The sequence below is a fragment of the Mizuhopecten yessoensis genome, unplaced genomic scaffold, assembly GCF_002113885.1.
Source record: "Mizuhopecten yessoensis strain PY_sf001 unplaced genomic scaffold, ASM211388v2 scaffold1419, whole genome shotgun sequence".
Classification (NCBI taxonomy): Eukaryota; Metazoa; Mollusca; class Bivalvia; order Pectinida; family Pectinidae; genus Mizuhopecten; species Mizuhopecten yessoensis.
In genome coordinates, this window is record NW_018404037.1 from 171169 (window position 1) to 189594 (window position 18426).

General features: G+C 34.3%; 1 protein-coding gene across 2 annotated transcripts in view; it reads right to left on the minus strand.

The window, feature by feature from the left end:
* Nucleotides 1-18426, minus strand: part of LOC110462039 (protein Wnt-1-like) — a 52909-nt gene continuing 34483 nt past the window's right edge. Inside the window, exons 3-6 of one of the 2 annotated variants that reach the window (XM_021515818.1) lie at nt 5693-5961; nt 3232-3382; nt 2470-2496; nt 1-1496 (exon numbers count right to left, since the gene is read on the minus strand). In XM_021515818.1, the coding sequence (XP_021371493.1) occupies nt 1159-1496; nt 2470-2496; nt 3232-3382; nt 5693-5961 (785 nt within the window). In that variant the 3' untranslated portion in view covers nt 1-1158. The remainder of the gene's footprint in view (nt 1497-2469; nt 2497-3231; nt 3383-5692; nt 5962-18426) is intronic. The other variant, XM_021515826.1, reaches the window with a different exon arrangement.

Below are 18426 nucleotides of genomic sequence, written 5' to 3' on the forward strand. Positions count from 1 at the left end.
CATAACAAAATTTATATAAAAGTGGATGAAAAATATATATACATCGATAACAAGAAGCGGGAATAAATATAAAGTGCGCGTGTCTGCATGTACAATGAACGTGCAGAGGTGATCAATTACAGTGCACAGCTTGACCGGAAACGATAACACTGTACAATTGTCTTCAATCTAAAATGTGTTGCATCAATAGTACGCATGCGCACTTAGCACTAGTATTCCAACAATAACTGTTTTTTGACAAATACAGAGAATTTCGTCACCAGACAAGAAATATGTAAATCGAAAAATAATTTATCATTATGCTTACAGACATAAGTTAGGCTGTAGAACTATCAGTGTATTGTCAAATAAGTAATAGTCAATATATGTATTCTCCAAATGTTACATTATAAGTTTATACCAGTGCACAAATATCAACGTTTATCACGTGATACGACCACGTCACATGTTATTCCGGTCTATACGGAAGCACTCGCGAATCATCAATGATTCATTTAAAAATGTCATCCCGTAAATTCTTTAAAAGTACATAATAATAAGTCAACCTCTTTTACATTTATATATCTAAGACTATATCGAGGTTGTCATGAGTTATTTCCCATTTCGTCCAGTGAGTTGTTTAGTAAATAGGGCGAGATGTACAAACACAAGAAAACGCCATACGCTGATTCCTTTGTATGTCGGTCTGAGGAATCCAGACACAAACCCGCCTGCTGTACCAAAGTAAAATTCCACGGTCGATGTAGTCGAGTCTGGGTCCGCCTTACAGCGATCTCATTTTGATAAGTATCAAAGTAAAAAAGCAAACCGTTTTATCCAAAGATGCTTACATTCTGTCGCAAAAGTTGGTATTTATTATCGAAATATTCCATCATTAAATGCATATTCCTGGAGACTGGCGTTGAACCACTGCTATAAAGCCGTTTAACACGGCCCTATTTACACACCATGTTGCTGTTAAGTCACCACAAGCGGTAAACGTTGCAGTGTTGGCTATTTTTTACAACATCCGTCTGACCACCTTCTGTCAAAAATATAACTGCTTATTCACACCCATTCGAACAAAGCACGTATTCGTGTGTGTTAAAGACAGGTGTGTCTGATACATGTGTCCATGTGTGTTACAGGCGTGTGTCTGATCCACGGTTTATATGTGTGTTACAGACATGTGTGTCTGATTTTTGTCCGTGTGCATGTTTCACATTTTACATGGCAACACCATTGAAAAATACAGCTACATCGTTCACGAACAGTGTAACTCTCCGAATTAAACCCCCTACCACAACACATCAGGTCACACCCATCTATACCGATAGAGGTCGCGTTACACTCGCGTCCCTTCGTCCCCGGAAATCCTATACTGTCATCTCGGTCACAAAAGGTGGGAGATTGCTCGAAGTAAACGAGGTCCCTTCTTCCGGGCTTTTTAAGGTTGGGATTCGTCGGGACAAACTTAAATCTCCGTCTCCTCTTTTTCCTGCCACCACCGTTGTTTGCTGAGGACAGAAATAGTCAGATTTGAGCAATATATACGTTAATGGTTAACACAAATACGCCAGGAAAGAACATGTTACTTTGTATGAAATTAAACTTAATTATAGGTTTCTAAGCAGCAATGCATTTCTATGTAAACAACAACTTGACGAAGTATTATGGTGATGCTGAGCTTATATTAACACTCACATAGCTGGTAAAATAAGTCAAGCATTCATTGGTGTCGTGTCGGAACTGCACCATAATTTGTATTCATGGCACCTACGTGTTTTCCATGATTCTATTGTAGTTACTGTCTAATTTTCAGCCACAGTCAAACAACATTGAACTTAGATCAACATGCAATAGAGTACTGTTGTATGCAGCACTGGACACATGGCCGACAGAGGGACAATGATACACAAACATAAACACTATGAAGGGATGTACATGTTAATCTGCGATGACCAGACAGTATCTTACGGAAGTTGTTTTCATGTTCCTCGTTCTCTCTATTATTGAATTACACGAAATAACGAAAACATGTTAAGGATTCCAAACTATAAAAGACTAAAGCTGATTACAGGTATCAAACAACCTTAATTTCGTAGCTGATGGATATACATTACCTTTTTTTTGGTATAACATGATTTTCACTTAGACTAACATTCAGATACTTTGTCAACAAATAATTCACCTAAATGTTGTTGAATTGTTTAAACATTAATGTGGACCATCTTTTAATGTTGATATCAAAATATAGATTGTTTAATTGGTTGCAGGTTCTTGTCTAAATCTAACGTACAAATTGTTTATTGTTTTTTTTTGAGAATGTGGATTGTTCTTTTGGCTATATAGTATTGATTTGATTGTATTGACTTAAGTAAACGTATATAATGTGGATTGTTTGATTTGATTGTATTGACTTAAGTAAACGTATATATTGTGGACTGTTTTATTGTTGAGTATTATTCAGGGTTAAAACGTGATACTAACCTGAGTTATCGGCACTTCCGGCATTACCTACAATGGGATATGGAGGTTAGAATGAGTGACAGAACAATACAGTGACACATTAACAAACAAATGACGTAAGGCAAGCAATCAAGAACACAATGGCACACAGAGAATTGGAGAGACATCATATCAATAGATAATGCACAAAGATATGAACCTTTTTAAACATTAGAAGAAAAAAAGAAAAGAACTAAGGGATTTATCTAGTAGAAATTACATCCACTTGATCAAATAGTATTATTTCTTAAGAATATATATTTGTTGTCGTATGGTGTGTAGAATTGTTTGCTTGTATTTTTTTTTCTTTTTGTAATTATTTTTCTGATTTTTATAAATTTACTTTTGTTAATCAGAACATCAAATGTACCTGTTTATTGTTGACGTAAAGCAAGCAATCAAGAACACAATGGCACACAGAGATTTGGAGAGACATCATATCAATAGATAAGCTCTCTGAGGCATCGGCAACAACCTCTGCGTTTAAAACTATACATACACGTTAGAATATGAGCATGTTACGGCGAGTGAACAAGAATTTACTGATGGATGATGAAGACATGGAACAAATAATGTGATGATACCTTCTTTAAGCTTGTTATTTTAAGAACTTGCACTTTTTTTGATGAGCGAAGGAATGCTCAAATGTGTCTGTTTATAATGTAAAGTTTGATCATTTTTAGATGCATTATGAAACCAAACCATTCCCTACTGCCAATGGGAAGCGATAACATAGTGGCTTACCGGAGACGACCTTTGAAGCACCATCGAATCTGTCCTTGAGAAGTAAGCCGACTTTACGGAAGGTAGGTAGCCTCATCCAGCAGGTTTTTATCGTACAACTACCAGACATACCATGACACTTGCATTCCAGCTCCATGTTCTTCGACACGTGCTGTAAACAAGGATGCTTCAAATGTCATGTATGCAAACACAAAGTATTAAGGGAGTATGGCGTCATGTGCTCGATCGCCATGGCATTGAACGTTGCTAAAACTAATCATGCATATGAATAGTAACAGGTCAATTCAAAAGTGTCGTGTACAGAGGTAAGCTGTTAACATTATTTATACAATTGAAATGATTAGACATGCACAATGATATGAACCTTTTTAAACATTAGAAGAAAAAAAGAAAAGAACTAAGGGATTTATCTAGTAGAAATTACATCCACTTGATCAAATAATATTATTTCTTAAGAATATATATTTGTTGTCGTATGGTGTGTATAATTGTTTGTTTGTATTTTTTTTTCTTTTTTCTTTTTGTAACTTGAGTTATTTTTCTGATTTTTATAAATTTACTTTTGTTAATCAGAACATTTTCCCGCAAATAGGTATCGGTCATCAACGATGAGTACATTAAACAATTATGTACTTTTAATTATCATAGTCAGAAATCAGTTAATGGTAATAACCATCAAAATATTCCCGTAGAAAGCCCTGATTGCGTAAAAGTTTGCTCGGCGTAAGCTGATGTTTCCAGTAGAAAATCCTGATTACATAAAGTATTGGCAAGATAAACTGGTCTGAAAACAAAGTATTTACTTCCCGACACTTAAGTGCAAAAGAAACACTAAGTATATATTCACTTTACTTGAACAAAAAAATGATAAACTATTTACATACAGTTTTCCGTTGTAACCATGAGAAGGCAGATTGTTCCTATTCAGAAGCAAACAAATATTTAAATATAAAAAAAGAAAACAACTGTTCACACAAAACACTTAACGGGAGTGGAAAGGAAATATAATCCTATATAATGCAATTTTATGTCAGTAGTCCATCAACGAGTGTTGATCAGATCTCGACAAACATCTACCATACTGCTATAAAGTGGGACAAATCATCAAACCTGAGGTAAAACATTCTCGGCCAATCCCTCATGTAAATGTACAACATACTGTTTCTCTCAAGCATAACTTTTAATTGAAATAACGTTTTATATGCATTATATACATTTAAAAAATATCATTTTATCAACTAGCAATCTCGAACAAATTGTATTGTCAGAGTAATATATTCTTATCGAGTTTAAAGTCAATTTGTATTCGGAAATGTATTTAATAATTTTACTTATATGGAAATTGTGAAAAACATTAATCACAAAGAAAAATATATTATCGATTTTTTTCTTGTCAAGATAACATTTGTATACACTTAGTCATTTAGACCGGCATTTTTTATGTAGACCAGTTTAGCGCAATTATGCGTGAAAGAATTTTATGTGGTTTTATATCGATAAGTATTAGGAAAAGATTTTAAGATTGAGACCGTATTCGTGAAATTTAGAAAACGCGTTCTATTGGTTGATATTAACAATATCGGCCATCGCATTAAAATGTCCACAAATATTTTAACTGATACACGTTATAAAATGCCAGCGTTCTAAAAATCTTATTTTTCCAATCAAAACTGCTGATTGTAGTTTATTTTTGACAATCTTCAGATGCATTAATATTCTATAGTATTTAATTCTGCATTTTTTAACAAACAAGTTCGAATAGAGTTATTAATTGGGGGCATACGATATATGTATTGAAAATATAAGGATGTTTACGAAGCCCTTGATAAAGCCCGTTGTATCCCAATGTATGTGTTACATAAAATTAGGAGCGGGATACAAATACTTAATCTTCTCACTTTTGTTTTTGTTTTGCTATGTCAGATTGGAAGCCATTCCCCCAGACCGTATTCCGAGACAAATATATTTATTAGCTTGGGACTTCTTCCTGGAAGGATTAATATTCAAGTGAGGAATATTTTTGTTTGTAACCATGACTTTTGTTTTAATGGTGTCCAGTGTCTACCTGAGTTAAGAATGTGTTTTATATCACTGGTGACCATAAACGTTCCTGGCTTTGCCGGGAATCAGCACATATGCCGACATGCCATGTAGCATACAGAGAGCGACCTCCCTCCGGAGCACTAGGTCTCCCAGGTTCGTGATACCTTTGTTATTTTGTTGGTGTCCCGTCTGTAATGCTGTTATTACCACTGTGTGTTGACGTCATGGGCTCTCTATATATTATTTTAATAACAGTAGAACACAAACAAGTGAATATCTATAATAGAAACAAAAGTTAGAGACTATGAATCAACGCTTGATGATGTTGACAAGGTCTGATATTTACCAATGGACGGAGGAAAAGTAAATGAAAAGAATCATTGCAAACATTTTCATAATTAAGATAAAAGACACTTACCACTCTCCCGGCTTCGTTGTTATGAAGATTCATCATATATCGAAAGTCACGTCCTTTTTCCAAAACGTCAACAAACTTTCTTGAGAATTTGTGTCCGAAGTTGGCATTGTCACTACACCCTCCCCATTCCCAGTTCTTAGTGCCACGCGGCTTTTTTAGTTGATAGTCACATGTGCACGTATAAACACTTCCCTCCGAACATGCACGCGCTATAGAGTGAGTCACAGCAGCACTTGTTATAGCATATATAAAAGATGTTTCTCGGCAACCTGCAAAAGTAATAACACGATTTAGTCATGAATGCCTCACATAAGTATAACTTAGATACATAATATTACCAATGTGATATAAACACAAAAGTATGCTAATGTAGCTGGCATCGGAACACCTAGATAGATAAATATAATTTGAATTCACATCTACAATTGTGTAGACATAGGGGTACGGATGGTTAGGGTAAAGGGCTGCACATGGACAATGAAACCTGTATTTGATTCCGATGTTTTCGTTTATGTCTAAGAAAGCTTTTAATTTGGATAAGGTAATACATTCTTAGTATCAATTAAACAATGGTATATAAATAACAGAAGAGAGCAATACGATTGGATAACAATCAGAATTATCAGTATACTAATCCCTGCGTTTACTGTATTGTTCACCTCCTGTTTCCATCACGTGTTACTTGACATGTTTGTTAATTAGTCACACATTTGATCTGGGTTTTCATGCGTCACGAATGTGTCTTAATTTTACAATGTGTACACAACTACTCATCAATAGAATTTAATTTTACTACATTGTAGTGTTAAGTTGTCTATTAAACACTCGTAAATAGGCACTGTGACTTGTTGGCGGTTTGAATAATACACGTAAAATTGATCGCCCAGTGCTCTATTTGAGACTACGTACAAACAACCTACGGGTGTACTCCTATCAGATAGATCTGATAAAATAGCTGACTCTCAGCTAGCATAGGCTGGACTTTGCAGTGGTGGTCAAGGTAAATCGACATGAACTTTACATGGGGTTGTCGGTGTAGGGTACGGAGTGAAAAGTCATACTTTTTTATTGTGAACAATTTATATGGCCACTTAAATAGCTAATAAACTTCACATTTACAGAGATATTTGTGATTGAGTTGCCAACACAAATTACTACTCCCCTTCCCTCGAGTTTACCATAGAGATGTCAGGACACGAAGTGTCTTATCTGTAAATGATAATTAAAGCAATACGAACTCTATTAGTGAGACTTTTAACTCCGGAAAAATAAGCATATCAAAATACTGAACATGCTAGGTCAGATATAAATATTAGTATCACCGCTCATGTTCATGACGTCACGATGTCCTTGTCTGCGGAACACGACAGAAAGGATATATATATGCGAATGGTAACAGACAATAAGTATATCCTAAATATCATGATTTCTTTTGATTGAAAACTATAACTAGATGAGTTTCACCATTTGTATACAACTGTTGGCTTTCTATAGAACAATTGTCTTTCATTATAATGAATTATTTTTGTATAATTTCATTGGTATATTTCGGAGTATGGGAACAAACAGAGTAGCTATTTGCTGAAATGTATTATTGCATAAAACTCAATGATCTGCCGAATTTGTATATATGTATTGCATTACGGTAGTCACAGTAAAATCCAATTCAAGTCATTAGAATAGATAGCGATTTATTTGTTTGCATGATGAAATAAAAATATCGTTTTTTGTAACAGTGAAATAAAAATTCGAATTTGACATGTTCTTTCCATAATCAGATTATATTAGAAGATTTGTAATAGGATATGAATTGAAAATATTTCTTATTAAATCATGTTATGTACGTGATGAAAGATGTAGGCGAGCTTGGCTTTGTGTACAAGCTGTTTATAATACAATATTTACTGCAGGTAATATCATTTCTCAACGTCACAGTCTAGTACAGATGGCATATTTCCCAGATGTTACGTCGCCGGGACACCACAAAGCACAATATTAAATAAACATAACACATAAAAAACAGTTGTTAGCTGTACGACGTCATGTTTTCTACATGATGTATAATTAAATCGGCAATAAAAGCAGGTATTAACCGTACACTCTCTATAAACATTCGCTGATTTAAGGAATGGCAGATGTTTTGCACGTTCCGTCACTATTCCACAGTCAGAACGCACACCTGTTTCCAATATATAGTACACCACCGAGCTCACAGGTGTTACAATTAAGTTTCTGTCAACCTCCCTATTATCTCAATCGACTTGTGCCTGGAGCGAACTGTCTATGATTGATTTATCATTTTCTTGTCGTTTCACCTAACAATTTATTTTTTAGGAAAGTGTTTTAGCGGTATACAACAGCAGGCTGGAATGTGAGAACTTATAGTTCTGCGCAGACGAATTTATCAATCGTTAGATCTGTTGGATTGGAGCGGAGGCATAGATAAATGTTTTAAAATACCATCTATTTTACCACCTTCTTATTCCAATCTTCATCGAAATCTAAAGTTAATATTCTGGAACAGTGTTTACCACAGGGAAATCTATACACCCAAACATATAACGATCGACGCATTTCATTTATATTTATAATATGTCTGAAAATTCAATCATGCAGAGTTATGTTAAGAGACATAATTCTATATATCTAGTGATTTTTATTTATCTGGTTCTTTTATTAAACCTTTAACCTATCCGATCTTCATCATTACGATTTCTCTGATGTAATCTTCCGGTGTTAACCCTACAAATAGGATATAGGTAAACGCCATTAGGACTGCGTTAGTGTTAGGAACACAATGTGAAGGTAGATACACGAATTCAAAACTAAGAATTACAATTATTTTCAAAAGTTCCTTTACAATGAAAATCGATTTGGGTAACCTTTCTAAATGTGTATTTTAATTTTTTACTAACGAAATATTACATTTTATGGTGAAAAAGAACTTGATAGTGTCCTTGTGAGATTGTTTCGGTTAACCAATCAATTTAAGCAGTGTTCATTCTGTATACCTGAAACAAATTCTTTTGATTTTATGGTGTCGCCATAATCATACTGTTTGGAGCAGTGTCGTTTGATAATTACTCATGAACGATAAATTCTGTTTGTTGGCAAATACAGTCAATATGCTATGTTTCCAGGTTTATGTCAGATGTAAGTAATAACAGTACAGGATATACTGCCATTAGTGTATAGAGCTCCCTGGTTATAACCGAAAACCGAGGATATGACATAGCTACAGTATATTACACACATGTACACAAGCCAGGAAACGTAAAAGATCAAACCGCTCGGAATTTACCTCTAACAGTATCACAACATGTAGCAAAGGTTTACTTGCCAACTAATGTATCACTGCTGTGAGCTTTGCAATAGAGAACTACTTCTACTGTACAACTATGTGTCGATGCCAACTGTCGTGCTATATTGATTCGACAGTACTGGTATAGTATGCCGTCAATACAAGCGGAACTCAAGCCGGACCACGACTAAACTAAAACCAATAAAAAAGGCACTGTGGAACTCCTTAAAAACGCAGGAGCATAAACAGTTGGTCTAACACCATTTTATATTGTAAAGTAACAAAATATTGTCACTAACAGTAACAACGAAATATAATATCATTTGAGCTGGTTTCACTGAAGGCTAATAAAGACGACAAAAGTATTCTTCACTAACTCAACATTTGTATATCGCCCATTTTGAAATATCACTATAGTAATTGTTAATATGTAGGTATTAACCAGACAACACAAAGCTCATCAGAGTTGCCAATAAGGCCCTGTCAGTAAGCCGGGTAGAGGAACAACCAGTTGATTGGGCAGACGACAGGCTGTCACAATGTCTATTTAATGGGGTGCTTTGATCCTGAATCGAGTTACACATTTACGTTCTGTCTTCATGGCCACATCGACAAGTATGTTCTAGTGTTAGTGTGTCGCGGTCTACACAACGTGTACACTAGATACAATGGGAATGACATTCGAATGTATTACCTATATGTACAGTCGAATCAGACCCATTCAAAACAGTGTCTCATTTATCTCCAGTAATGTCCTTAAATATACGTGTCTGGTATATATCATATAGTATAACAATTACAAATCTCAGTATCAAATAACAGCAACTCTTAGCTGCCCCAGTTATCGGAAATTATCAGAAATTAAATCCTAGATGTAGTATTTTAATATGAAACAACTATGATCTAGTTTAATCAACAACATCCAACATGACCCCTTCAGCTCTAGATGCTTTAGGGCATATCCCTGGAATATAAAAAAAGCTTCTAAATAAGGACATAGCGTTCAAAATATCCCTTCATTTACACATCATAGGACATTTAAATAGAATTTGCTTTCGAGTAATGCATAAAGTTTTAAGATTTCTGGAGATTAATATTCTCAAATAAATTTCAAAACGCCTCACCAACAGTGTAATTTCTGCAACGTTTACTTTATAATTAATTAATTTTAAAATTATTATCAGAGTAAAACCAACATCTTACGCGTAAAAGAAAGAGACAGGGGGTGTTCCTTTGTTCAAGTCACAGTGCGATTATATGGAATGTGCTGTTCTATATTGTCTTACTGACAAACGTCATAACTGATCGTATCAATCGTTAATAGTATACAAAGACAAAAACTTGACAAACATAAACTGTTATTAATCTGATAGTCAACGTCACGATATTCAATTAAACACATTTGAATACAAAACGTGTGATCTATATGTTAGCCGGTGTCACATACTAACCTACAATTTTAAAAGTCAAATTTTTAATATAAAACATATTTAAGTGTTGTTATTTCCCCAAAGAGCTACAAAGGAACACGTTATTCATTGAAAATTTGTTGGGAAACAATTCAGCATGTTAACCTATGATGCCAAGAATAGCTTTGGCAAGCAGCTTTTAGTTGAAACAAAGGGGAAAAAAAATATAATTTGAGTTTTATTGTCTAATTTTGGTATTTTTTATAAAATTTCGATAAAAATTATTATATATAGATATAAATGATTATTATGTTTAACAGCGGAACAAATAAGTGTAGTAACTTTTCTAGTTTTATCTACAATAAATCATCTGTTAATGAAGTTATATTCAAGATAATCCGTCATTTAGAAAAACAACGTTCCTATACGTTCCATACAAACCACTAATGGTGATTGGAAATAAAATCAACATACTTGAATTGAACCACAAGGCGCCTGGACTGTAAACTTTATTACACTGTAATATATATTAGATAATATGTTGTACCTGTGGCTACCCAAGAGTATTGATCTCGGGTTTGTTGTGTTTTAATGTCGTAAAATAGTTTGTAACTCAATTTATGTCATATTTTATGTGTAACAAGACGCTTTTAGGTCTTTTGCCAGATAAACGATTCATTTAAGAACAAAAAAGGCATTTGATAACAAGGTGATTATAAGGTCTAAACACGTATTTCCCATTTTGAATTTCAGTGATTCTCTAGCTCGGACGCCAATTATGCGCCAATAAAACACCGATTAGGGTAGGAGACAACAATAACACATAATTATATTTGATGATATCTACTTGCTGACATACAATGTATCCTGTGATATATCATCTCGGTACTGGTCCCCACAAAAGGCTGCACGCGCTGGACCAAAGTTTGTCCTGATTGACCTGTATTGGGCGGTGAGGAGAAGAGGACAGCCCCTAATAGGGGTACTTCGATGACCCTGCTGGGGCGTTACGATAACTTTCCTCTAAATCAGATTGTGACTTGCAGAGACCATCTTCATGAAACACTTACTTCCCATCCTATCATCAGACTATTGAGCAGCCACTTTATGGACGTTTTAAACGTGACTTAAACATCCCCTATATTTCTGGAGAATTTATTAGCTTGGCACATGGGTAGATATTATCTTGGTATGTTGTACACCTGAATATCCCTATAGGGTTTTCAGACAGACCTGTTTAATAAGACTAATTACGGTACGGTGGTGATTTACTACAGTCTAAACACGGGTTACTTGCCTAAATGCCTAAACAACTACTAAATAATCGCTTTCAACAGATTTGTTAAACCCCAGAATGAAATTGTTGACTAAATAATACTGTTATGAATACCAATATATAATCTATTTCTGTAGCGTTTATAGTAATTGTAATTGATTTAGACAACATAGTCATTACTGACGGTAATTAACCCCGAAGTCATTTGTCGATTAAACCTTCTACCAGAGTGAGCAAGATCTACTTTGTATCATTGCAATTCAGCACGACAAATCAAGTGTTGAGCCACCCATAAGCAAGTAACTAAAATACCGGGTGAAGTGGTACGAGATATCAATTTGAAATCGGGTATTGAGGTATTCAGCACCTGTCCTGGTAAATGTACTTAAATTTCAGGAAACACGAAATGCTACGAGTTCTATAGGAAATGTAGCACTTGCTGTCATCTTTACCTATGCAACAGATCCTTAACGAAGTAAACAAATTCACCATAGCGTTAGACACCTAAAGAAAAGTAAGACTCATGAACTCCAATGTAAGTAGCCATATCAGTGTAATTAACAAAGATAAAACATTTGAATACAAATTCATGTTGCTAAAATGTTATTGCTATGCTATGCTCTCTTCTCCCAATTTTAACCCCGTTTAACTGCTCAAGAGCCATCCATTAAACCACGATGGTGACGGTTAAACATAATGAAAATGAACCGGCAGACATATAATAGTATTTATTAGTTAGGAGTCCTGAACTATTGAAAGTGGCGGTTCACTATTGGTGCAATATGGCCTGATACTGCTTCGCGACTTAACTCAGAATTTATTAAGATTGCACATTATAGAAAAATTATGAGTATTTTAAGAGGAATTTGATCATAAGTTGTAAATGTTGCAGTATGATTTTTTAATTAGCACTTTTTTTCAGCTCAAACTCTTACGCAACCTGACTCGTCATTTTCAAACCATACATGTCGATAACTCAACATTGTCAAAACAAAAAGTATCTCAAAAACAAAATCAAATGTTGAAAAACACACTGCGAGACCATCTTGATTATATAATCTTTGTTATTCAGAAACTATTTGTTAGTGTGAAAATCTTTTGTAAATGAGGTACGTTTAACCGAAAGTATGTTGGCGATATTCAGTGTCAATATAATTGACCAAATCAACAGATGTGCAATATAAATACACGCTCGTAATGCGTTTATAAGACTGAGTAAACTTTCAAGAAAATATTCAACTTTAATTATTGGTGTATCTGAAAAAGAAACGTCCCGTTTTAATATCAAATATGGTAATTGATATAGTCTTCAGAACAGTCTTCTATTGATATGAAAGGTTAACGTATGATTAGAAAAATATGGCGCAGTTAGCTTCTAAATCTACCCATGGCAACAAAACTATAATCGTTTAACAGAACATATAAACCTTTGGGAATATTCATCAGGTCGTATTTGTTTTTAATATTTAGTATGGATGTTCTTTTATCTGATATAAATATAACAGGGCGAGCAGTTATGTGCCAGGACCAGTATGTTGGGTCCCTAAGTACATATTTGTTGAAACATGACATATGTCTTTTTACAACACGTATTGTACGCGTAAATGCTGTTAAATTGTTTGATATTCTTTTATATCAAAGACAAATTTCATCGAGCAGGGCACAACCTGTGATAAGTTATGAATCAGTGCTAGAGACGCGTACTGGGCTACAACTTTATCAAAGTGAGCCGCAACATAACTTAAATACTTATGAATGGAGTGCGAGGTCACCTGTGGATAGCGGGAATCCCACACACAACTCTGCCCAGTACTTACAGAAATGTCGAGAGGTATTGGAACCAGGCCTATCGATAGATTACACACTAAAATGATATCTTTAAACAGGTGTTACATATGTGGGAACAATACGACCCGGAATTTCTTTCGTGTCTTCTTTCATATTTGTTGAATGATAAATCGGCCCCTAAAATTTCTGACTGACGTTCCCAAATTGTCACTAATAGAGTCATAACGATATAATTATGTGTCTACAACTGAAAGGAAGTATTCAGGTCAAAATGTCAAACTGGAAGTTTTGCTTTGGTTTTTTTAAATTAATTTAATTTTTGTCCTTTCTGTGTATTGTAATAGAATGATATCCTATTTTAAGAATATTTAATAAGCTGTGTATATTTACTTATCGAATATTCTCCCGGCGTAAACACATATTATTATTCTTAGTATCTTGTATATTTTGAGTTATTGCTTGTCAAAACATTATGTTAATTGAATATATATATATCATAATAAGTAATAACAGTATGTGTCACATACCATGGTATTAATTTAAGTCTTTTCAAGTTATAACATTCTGAAAATAATAACAGTTTCACAGAACGTAAAATCTTAATTTTCACACACATTAGTAAAGAGATGTTTCGGACTTTGATATGTAAAGGTGTCTTGCACTCTAACAATCAGCATTCTATTTTTGTGATAAAGGTACATTTCACTGACGAAATGGTCATAAATTATATCATAAATACAAAGCGCATGCCTCAAAAGCTTTAGGCATAATTGCATAGCTCTAATATCGATCCCTACTTCGATAACATAATTATGAAGTATCCAAAATTATGAAAGGTAATAAATCTTTAACCGATCAAGTCCATAGATAATCACTGATACAACATAGCGTCAGGGCCTCCAAACGTCGAACATATATCAGATTTCGTGTTAGTATTTTCATCTTATCTGAAGAAAGTTCCTGAAATCAGGATTGAATTCCATCTTTGTTAATACTCACGCTGTATTTTAGCAGCTTACTAGGGACTTGTTAAAGTATATAAAATAACTACATCAACTTTTCAATATTAATTTTGATAATACGTGTAGGGTAATTCATACTGTGAAACACAATGATTTTACTATGGTGTTATCTTTCTCGCTGGGATTAACATACCCAGTCTCTCCGTCTCAAGATTCCTGTATCAAGACCTTGTGCTAGACAGATATTATTCTTAAAATACAGCGCCAGTAAACACGGTAATTATATAAGCATAAGGTCATGTTCATAGGGAAGACGAGGAGCAATAGATAAAAGAATGGTTTAGTCGTGTGCCATGAACATTTGAGAGTTTGCCAAATAAGTGGTCGAAGCTAGCCTTCACCATTAACTTTGCCAAATTGCATCATGCTGCACGATCGTATTATTGCGACGCTGATTCTGTTGATACTGGTCATAATACAGGATATTTCCTATACTTCCTCATTAATTGTGTATCATATTGTCAGTATACAATGTATCCGTTATTATCTTATTATAAATGTATGTGTGTCGATGTTTGTATTAAATATCGTCATCCTTTTATCATATATATGTATATAATGTATATGTTTGTGTATCATCATTTTATGATCTTTATAAATGTGTTCAATGTATCGTTTTAGATCATCATCGAAGTATTATCATAATATTCATACAATGAAATATATATTAATTTGAATAAATGTAAAATATAAAATGAATTGAATTCCATATTCAAACAATTTCGATATTATTGCGTTAATATGACCTTTTATAAACTTTCGAAACATAAAACATAAAAAATATTATACCACTTTATTTCAGTAAGGTAAATTACAAAAATAATTAAAAATATAACGATACTCTTTTAACAGATACACATGGACATTAATAACTGTGATGAACATGTTAATACACCGGAAGTCAAGTCCTCATATCTCCTGGTCCATATCTGTCTGAAAGCAGGTGCAATAGCGATTTATTATAATATGAAACATTTCTTGTTGTTATCTGTTTAAACTTAGAAGCGTTTATTACCGGTAAACATTGCACCACACAACGCTAATGAAATTTTCATAAACACGATATTCAGGAAATTCATATATCCTATGTACCATAACAAAATTCATAATACAGAAAATGAAATCAGCCGAGTGTGTAATACTCGGTCCGTTCTCTCTTTGTGGCTCACCATGTTGACGTACCCCTATTGGGTTATAATTGTTTAGATCGAAAACCTGATAATAAAATATTTAACTTAGTAAGCGATCAGTACAGCACGGGTAGATAAGGCCCTTTGATAACGGGGACGCGTCCTGGCGATAATCTAATTATCATTGCGGTATGTGTTTTGCCTTACTTGTCTTTCAAAGTGATACCTAAACATGGGTCCTGTGTGCCTTTCCTTCAATCGGATAATTATCCCACCTTGACAACACAATATGTAGAAACAATTTGCAAAAAGGTAAATTCTTTCGATTAAAGCCTAAACGGTACATTAAGTACATTAGATGGGTAATTACTTCAGAAAGGTTTATAAATTGAATGTCTCAATGCGATTATACCTTAACACAAGGTCCGCACAGCATTGAAAGTCGTATAGGCGATACATTCCAGAAACATAGCATAGGAGGTGTGTGGTCCACAGACCTGTGGGTTAAATGGACTAAATAGGCGCTTCCTCATTAAGCCGTCTTTACGAACAGAGCAGGTTAACTTCGTACTAATGTGAATCCGTGCAACACCTCACAACAATGTCAGTAGAAACCGGACGTGCAAAAGAGAACAAATCTCTCAATAAAGATACTTATCACCACTTACGGGTTCTTTTGTTACGCATGCAACATGTGGTTGGGCAAGGATTTTTTTCTGAATTTACGAAAAGGGGATATTTAACATCTCTGATCACTTACATTGAAAGCATGGTAATACACACAACCACATGTGCGATACACGTACGAAGTAGGAATATACCAGAGGAACAGCAGACACAGTCACAACGCTCAGGGCCAGTTGATCGGAACTAAATGTGGATTTGTATATTGTTCGAATGGTTTCGACGACTTATTCTACATCTTTTGGAATATAATGGTCAACCTTAAGTCTGTAAATGTCTTTATATTTATCAGTTTTGTATTGTGCAGCTTGTTATATTATTTCAATCGCGTGATATTTTTTATGGTTAGATATAGCATTAAAACAGCCAGTGTCAAGTATTGAAAAGGATGTCAGAATTAATACGATTGGGAATATTCTTCATGTTTCAGAACATTTAAGGCCTAGATTTCATTCCATTGTAGTCAAAGATTGGGTAAATCTAGTGTTAGAAAGTTTATCATAAGGACTTTTCCATTTTGCAGTATTTCTATATTTCTTCTGATCGTTGCAGACGTTTTATTCATTCATTCTACCTTTCGTACCACTGACGCTTGGCTTCTTACATAGCCTTGCTATATTTTAAATAAGTGTTTCTTTTCCTAGTATTTATAGCAATAACGTCAGAGAAAAATGAAAATCAATTAGCTATCAACTAATAAAATGGGCCCACTTGTGTAAAACATCTCAACTTTTTGAGATTTCCTTAAGTCTAAGATTTCCCATAGACAATACATTGCTTAAGATTTTCCTTAACTTTCAGATGTTTTATACAAGTGGGCTCTGTTAATTAAGTGAAATAGAAAAATGGCCATACGATAACGGCAGTTGTCAACAGGCGAGGGAAAGAGAAGAATTAAACACCGAAACAGGAAACGAGGAGACATGACAGAAAATAGAAAAGGACATAAAGAATCCCCCGAAACAATGGGACAAATTCCGATAAAGAGGCGGGACAGGTTTAAGGAAGTTGATACGATTGTATTGTATAAGTACGGAAGACATAAACAAAACGGACTGAGCTGGATGTCCTTACAGCACTTATCAAACCAGAGCACCACCTAGCAAGCTTATCTATTGACGATTAAACGTCCTAAATAAGTAAAGACATTTTGATGCAAGGCTTTATTTAAAAACCAAAACATTGAAAACAATTTAAATTCAACAATGTATAAATATTACCAGTATTTATCACCGGAAGAAATATTCTAAGAGAGTAAGATGTTCGGTATTCAATAACCTCAGAGCAACCCAAAGTTCAATAAGCCAATATAACATATCTCCAATAGCGTAAAGCCACCACAAAATATAAACATATTGCGTGATAAAACCGTCCACGTTCCAGTATTTGTTCATACAGACTTTGTATCATACATTTTCCATTACTTGGAATCGTTTCCCTTCTTTTCACTTTAAATCTGTCTATGACACAATCAAAATATGAATTCAGTTCCTGCTGATAAATTTTGTGACATTGGCTATATAACCTTTGCCGAAAGAATTTAGTCATTAGACAGAATGATGTCATTTTCAATATTCCTCTCATTATTAGCAATAGCATTTAGAATCGATTATGTTGTAGCCATGTGTCTGCTACATTATTGCAATACAGTAACAAGACGCGTCTTCTAAGCTAGATTTAGATATGCAGTCTGTTAAAGATATTTACTACAATTACAAATGATTGTCTACTATGGTCATATTGTTGGTTATAAGGTACATCAGTCTCATTGATCCCACAATGATCACAGGCGTACGCTCACACTACCGTGTCGTGCTGTCCGATTGTTGTAAAATTATTTTTTATTAATGATTCAAGAGAGTGGTCAAAAACACTTTTTAAAGTGTAAACGAATTATTCAATCAGATTGCCAAAATACAAGACACGTCTACTGTATTACCTGTGACAAGTTGTGACTACTGTATTAACTGTGACAAGTTGTGACTACTGTATTAACTGTGACACGTTGTGACTACTGTATTGATTGTGACAAGTTGTGACTACTCTAGTAACTGTGACAAGTCATGACTACTGTATAACGGGGACAAGTTGTGACTACTGTATTAACTGTGACACGTTGTGACT